The sequence below is a fragment of the Spea bombifrons genome, chromosome 2, assembly GCF_027358695.1.
Source record: "Spea bombifrons isolate aSpeBom1 chromosome 2, aSpeBom1.2.pri, whole genome shotgun sequence".
Classification (NCBI taxonomy): Eukaryota; Metazoa; Chordata; class Amphibia; order Anura; family Pelobatidae; genus Spea; species Spea bombifrons.
The window spans coordinates 134,999,693-135,006,180 of NC_071088.1; the positions used below are offsets into that span (position 1 = coordinate 134,999,693).

The 6,488-nt window shown below is 39.1% G+C and overlaps 1 protein-coding gene across 2 annotated transcripts; it reads left to right on the forward strand.

The window, feature by feature from the left end:
* The first annotated feature begins 1,158 nt into the window (after positions 1 to 1,158).
* Positions 1,159 to 4,721, forward strand: LOC128474291 (secreted frizzled-related protein 2-like). Of its 2 annotated transcripts, none has more exons than XM_053456595.1 (4): positions 1,159 to 1,277; positions 2,999 to 3,539; positions 3,908 to 3,985; positions 4,180 to 4,721. In XM_053456595.1, the coding sequence occupies exons 2-4, from the start codon at positions 3,044 to 3,046 to the stop codon at positions 4,482 to 4,484; spliced, it is 879 nt and encodes a 292-aa protein (XP_053312570.1). In that variant the 5' UTR covers positions 1,159 to 1,277; positions 2,999 to 3,043; the 3' UTR covers positions 4,485 to 4,721. The 2 variants fall into 2 exon arrangements, with proteins under 2 accessions (XP_053312570.1, XP_053312569.1); XM_053456594.1 differs by lacking the exon at positions 1,159 to 1,277 and adding an exon at positions 1,632 to 1,667.
* Positions 4,722 to 6,488: the final 1,767 nt, after the last annotated feature.

Sequence of the window (6,488 nt, forward strand, 5' to 3'; positions counted from 1 at the left end):
GTCAGTTTTAATATAACGATTACTAAGAAAATAGTCATTTCTGCACCCTGAAGGACGGGGGTGGATTTAGTGAATTGCGAGTTGGTTCATTTCTTCTCACCAAAGTAAAAGTGCCGTATTCCACGAGAAACAGCAAATTCCCGGAATCTTCAGCTCAGGTGAGTCCCGTTAAAACTAAAGACTCACAGAAGCTCTCAATTCAACATCATCTTCCTGCAAGTCACAGGTTAGTAAACCCACCCCATATTGGTTTATAAAATCTGCCTTTGATTCTTTTTCTGTACTTTTTTTAAGTCATAATTTCCAGTAAAACTGGTTACGCACTCACACAAACAGTTTAAAAATGTTTACATATTTAAAAAAAACTATATATATTTCTTTTTTAAACAACGTATGACATTTATTGTATGTTACATGCACGCAAGACATGCAGGTTCTTGTCCTAAGCGTAAAACATCGGTTAACCTCTTCACGGCAGTAAAAACTTCCATGACACTGCAGATAAAACCAAATAAACATGTTGCATATGGTCTCTCCTTTTGGCGGACCTAAAAGTTTATTGGCAACTTTATATCAAATAAAACAAAGTTAAAAAAAACTATAAAAAAATATATACAAATGTAGCAAAGCCAGGTGGAACTTATATATATATATATATAATGTATATTTATTATATATATAATATATATATATTATATATATAATGTATATATATTATATATATAATGTATATATATTATATGTATAATGTATATATATTATATATATATAATGTATATATATTATATATATCATATATTTATATAATGTATATATATCATATATATATATATATAATGTATATATTATATATATAATGTATATATATATTACATACATATATAATGTATATATATTATATATGTATATATAATGTATATATATATATATTATATATATATATATATATATATGCTTCAACAAAAAAAAAACTTTTTAGGTTCTCAAATTTCTGCTTATTTTGTTGTTTTATTTAATTTCCACCCCGCCTGAAAATTTATGACACTAATCCAGGGGCGTTTATGTATACAGCCTGCAGGCAACGAGCCCCAGACCAGCCAGTGTGTGTGAGTTTGGGAGAGAAGCCCGTAGTAATTACTGGCTAACGCTCACATTCCCAGTTGTATAAACTTGCCCCCCTCCCCAGCTGTACGATCAAGACCCAACACATCCCCGCCGATCACTCTTTCAGCCTGTGCTTTCTTTGGGCTCAGCGTCTTCTCCTAAAAGGAGCCGAGGTATGTCTTCTGCTGTCCTGCTCTGGATTTTGGGTTGATTTTTTGGTATATTTGGTTCGGTCTTTAAAGTAGAGATGTACAATTGTAACGTGTTAGTTGCGGAGAGAGAAAGAAAAAAAAAATTGGTAAAGATGCTACCTTTTTATTGGCACTAGATTGCAAGCTTTTAAGGCTACTTCGGTCTCTATGCGTAAAGTGGAGGTAGTGATGCCCACCACACAACTTTGGGTACCGATAATTGAGGACCGCTGATCCCATTGACACCCAGAACCATCTTTCACAGATTTCAAGCACTGGTGGTCTTATAGGACGGTGGAATGATCTGGTAGAGAAGAGGTTAAAGGAGGGAACATCCACTTGGAATTCATCGGTTCCTCTACAGGCAATAAAGTGAGTATCTGCATAGTAATGGAGAAGTGCGGGGAGGAAAAAGCTCTGGATTGGCTTCACATGTTGCTTGTTAATGGCATATGCGACTCCCCAAGGGTATTCTTTGCACGTTTATGTATAGTTTATAGTTGGAAGGAGAGGAGCGAGCCATTCATTCCATAACACAGATACGGCATCTGACTGAGAGATCCCCTATACATCGGTGTGGTCAGACTCCCAGTCCTGTTACTTTGAGGCAGTCTGCTGATATTGGAGAGGACTGGTGTCTCGCGTAACTGGATGCCTTTATCTTTAATGAGTGTCCCCTTTAAATGACTTTGATTGTCGCCTTGTAAATCCACGCACAACTCTCACAACCAGCCAGCACTGGCTCGCGTGAGAGTTACAGGGGGTCCAATGCGCCCCCTCCATGCTCGTATACAGAAAGCGTTCCCATTGCTTTCAATAAATTGGCTGCTTCAAGCAACCAAACGCTGCGTGAAACTCAAACTGTAGCAGTGTAGCTTGGGAGCTGCAGCTTCTCCTAAAGGTAAGTGGCTTTTTTCATTCTACAGCTAAATAATGCATGTTATAAAGTACTTCTCATATACATCCTATTATACATTATATCCTCTGATGAGGCTACCTGGTGTAGATTCTTGTATTTCACGCTGTTGGGCTTATTAACTAAAAGGAGGGTTGACAGGAGAGCTTTATGATTTCAGAACCTTCACTTCACTATACACTATGAAGGTACAACCCCAGTGAGCCTGACCAGCCCTGTATAATGTATAGTATAAAATAAAGGGATCCTTACACTTTGAATTATACATTATACAGGGCCGGCTCCGCACTCCTTGCTGCGTTGGTCCTACATAATGAATAGTGAATGGAGGGAGAGAAATGTTCATGCGTATGAGTTTTGCCACCCCAGAAGCTCATATTGCCCCAAGAATATTCACAGTGACATGCCGCTGGAGCATTTGGCCAGGGGGCCAGTCCAGGCCTGATAAGCGGGTCAGAAACTCCTCTCCTTAAACTATAGTGTCCCTCTGGCCATGCGGAATACTGAGAGGAACATCAGACTTCACTGGCCTTTTTTTTATCCTGTGTTATATGACTATTTAGATCATAAGCTCTTGGGTGCCAGAACCTAAAACCATTTATTATGTAACGGAATGACTGTGCGCCAGCCTGGAGCCCAACTATACCACATAAAACGTTTAGGAAACAAATCTGAAAGTCTAATTGCAGTTTTGCCGACAATTATCAGATTTGTAGACCAAGAGCGGCTGACTGCCCCGAGTACCTCATTCCAGTCCAGTTAACTGATGTTCTTCTCTTTACCGCAGCTGGGACTTTTGTCGTTTGGTGACACCTCGCTTGCCTTTGTGTTGATGATGAAGTCCTTCATGTCCACGCTCTTCTGGTGGGGCTTTGCGTGCCTTCTATGTCCTGCCGGCTCATTCCCCTTCATCCTCACCCAGCTCAGCACCCGCAAAAGCAGCTGTAAGTCCATCCCAAGCAGCATGACCCTGTGCCACAATGTAGGGTACAGCGAAATGCGTCTACCCAACCTTCTTGGACACGACACCATGAAGGAGGCGTTGCAGCAGGCTGGCTCGTGGGTGCCCCTTCTCACCAAGCAGTGCCACGCGGACACCAAGAAGTTCCTGTGTTCCTTATTTGCACCGGTGTGTCTGAGCGACATGGAGGAAGCGGTGTATCCGTGCAGGTCGCTCTGCGAGGCAGTTCGGGATGGCTGTACCCCTGTCATGGCTGCGTTTGGATTTCCCTGGCCTGAGATGTTCAACTGCACCCAGTTTCCACAGGGGAATGAACTTTGTGTGCCCCCTGCTGGTACAGATGAGAAGCCCCAGATGGCAAAGGAAGGTAAGTGCGTGTGTCCGTGCTGGTGTGAGGAGATCCCGAAAACCTTAACGAGGGACATTGAGTCTCTAGGTACCAAAGCTAATACCGAGCCAAGCTCCTTTCTTAAATCACTTTAATCCAGAAAAGATCATACAGGTGGTTATATTTTGACCGTATGCAAAAAGCCCAATTGCCTCGTTGTTGGGGTTTTGGTTTATTCCATTTAAGAATATTTTTTTACAGAGCTCAAGTTTCTGAGAAACTCTGAAATAAAAAAAAAAAAAACATTGGAGCTTTCAATGAACCTCGTGATACAAACCGATCTGTTTCCTGCATTGTATTGGGAATATGTAACTTTTTTTTGTTGCTAAAATAGTTTTCTTTCCCAGAGGTCCCATGTGCCGCCTGCCATAGCCTTGGAGATGCCGATAAAGAATTCCTGCAGGAGTTCTGTTCTAGGGATTTTGGTGAGTAACTAAAAGGCAAAAACCAGCCGCCTCTAGGTTCCCAAATAAAAGAGAACATAATAAAGACTACACATAGAAACAAACACATAGAAAGGAGTAAATACAACTGACGTTAAATACAATACCATAATAAGTTCATGGAAGATAAGATTTTTGGCTTTCACTTACGCTGTCCACGTGGTTGTGTTTTCCAGCTATGAAGATGAACGTCCGCTCGGTGTCCACCATGGAAGGGGATGTCATGGTGATTCCAGAAGTTAAAAGCAGGACAGTGTACAAGTCCAAAGGCTGGACCGACGAAGAGATAAAAAAGACAGTTCTCTGGCTGAATGACGGCGACAACTGCCTCTGCCCCGATATCCAGGAGCCGGGGGTAACCGTGCTGGTTTTGGGGCACAGGGTAGATGACAAACTGGTCATCTCCTGGGTCAGGAAGTGGGATAAAAGTGAGAAGGAAACGAAGAGGTTTTCAAGAACAGTACGCAAGCTACAGTGCTAGAAACGAGCGACAAGTAGACCTTAGTGTGGAAGGTGTCTCCTACGTGTAAGTAGACTGAGAGCTGTTAAAAGCCCAATGTTCTTCTGCGACCCCCAGGAGTAAACTCTAGGGCCTTCAACCTTCAAAACTTTAAGGGTTCTTGGGATTTTTTTTATGGTCTCTGACAGCTTCTGTTCTCCCTGCTCCTTGAACATAAATGTCTTTTTTTTGAATACACCAAGCGGACCGTCTATCTAATTACAACAAAGTCCCCAAATTCAGACAACTTCAAGTAAAAATTACATTTGAACGCAAAATGAACGACCTCCTTCCCACAAAAGGCTGGGAATCCTTAATCGGAGATACGTTGAGTCCTATACTCTTAATGATGACATTCCCACCAAAAATAAATCTTATTTGGAAGCTTGGTGCTCACTCAGCGTGTGACTGATCTACCCCAGAACCATTCATTGTTACCCTCAGCGGATGACCTCACAGAACATCCTAAAACACTGTCCTATCTTCAAAATAACAATCTATTGTATCGGTTTTTTTTTTATGTTAATAATTCTTAAATGGAACGTAATTATTTTATGGATTTTGTAGAACATTTCAGATTTTTTTTTTTTTTTTCGCCCGATACACTAGCGTCTCAGAACACGTTTTATTTATGCAGCAATTGGTCAATGGAAGTGGCTAAATATGAGCTCCAATGCTTTCTACCAATCTGCCCCCCCCAGAATGTTGTTGTAAATGTTTTAATTTTTTTTTTTTTATTATAGATAATGACAATTGAACTGAAAACCAGTCCTGCTAAATATTCAGGGGTTGTGTTTTTGCTCCAATTATTATTATATTGATTTTTTTTTTTTTAATTGAGATTATTAAACTGCCTGTTTAAAAGCCATTAGAATAATACTTTATTTTTATTTTACTATTTCTGTATATTTTAATTACAAATTTAATTGTCTTATGGGTGATTCCAATTTTTATATAAAAACATAAGAATTTCCTTGAAGGTTACAGTAAATACATTTTACCTGGTGCAGCACAAGGGAAAAAAAATAAAATAAATGGCCTTAAACAAAGTGTAATTTTATAATGTATATTATTGTTTGATACAATAACCACCAAAAATGAACAAAAGAAATTGTAAGATGAATATGAGGGAATAATAATCACGTAGAACCCGAGGACTTGTGATTTTCACAAAATGTGGGTTTATGATACAAATAGATTGCTTATTTTGATATTTAAACTCCATAACAGAGGTTTTAGTGTTCCCAACTGATCAATGTCAAGAATTTTTATGCAACATTGTAGCTTCTTGATAGATATTAACATAACAATGGAAATAATTTAAAAGTCAAATAATGTTTTGTTTATATTTAATTTCAAGAATCTGAAATCAAGAATTTGTATGCAACATTGTCGCTTCTTGGTAGATATTAACATAACAATGGAAATAATGTAAGACAAATAATGTTTTATTTATATTTAATTTAAAAACCCATTTTTTCATTGTTCAAGGAACGGAAGGATATAGGCCTCAAAAGAGGGACCCTCCTAAAGCGGTATGGGGCAGTATATACACTTTCCATTGGTCAATATAGATCTGTAGCCAAAACTTTTTTCCTATTATATATACCCCCTGTTCAAATTCAAAAATACTGTATAACGTCTTCTTTGTTCACTCATCGAGCTGGTACGCGGTTAAATGTTACTACATACACCACCTTTCCTTTAAGCCACTTAAGAGTTAAACACGTCTGGCTTTGCTTCCCACCGCCGAGTTCCAGAAGAATTTAATCCCTGAACATGTTGATGCAGAAATACTTTTTTTGTGTAAAAAAAGGTCTGAGCTAAAACCTGTTAACGTCAAATAAAGCCGTGTTCCTTAACATTGGCCCTATTCATTAGCCCAGGCCCTCGGGGCTCGTAGCTCAGGGTTTCCCTCCCCTCCTGTTTGGATACGCAGCCATTAAGATTAACCAGATGTTTTAGACACATGTGCGTATAAAGCAA

What these genes read in the sequence shown, in the direction of transcription:
- LOC128474291 (XM_053456595.1), top strand. Translation starts at nt 3,044, where the DNA reads ATGATGAAGTCCTTCATGTCCACGCTCTTCTGGTGGGGCTTTGCGTGC. An exon ending in GCCCCAGATGGCAAAGGAAG is followed by an intron (nt 3,540 to 3,907) that starts GTAAGTGCGTGT and finishes TTTCTTTCCCAG; the next exon opens with AGGTCCCATGTGCCGCCTGC. An exon ending in GTTCTGTTCTAGGGATTTTG is followed by an intron (nt 3,986 to 4,179) that starts GTGAGTAACTAA and finishes TGTGTTTTCCAG; the next exon opens with CTATGAAGATGAACGTCCGC.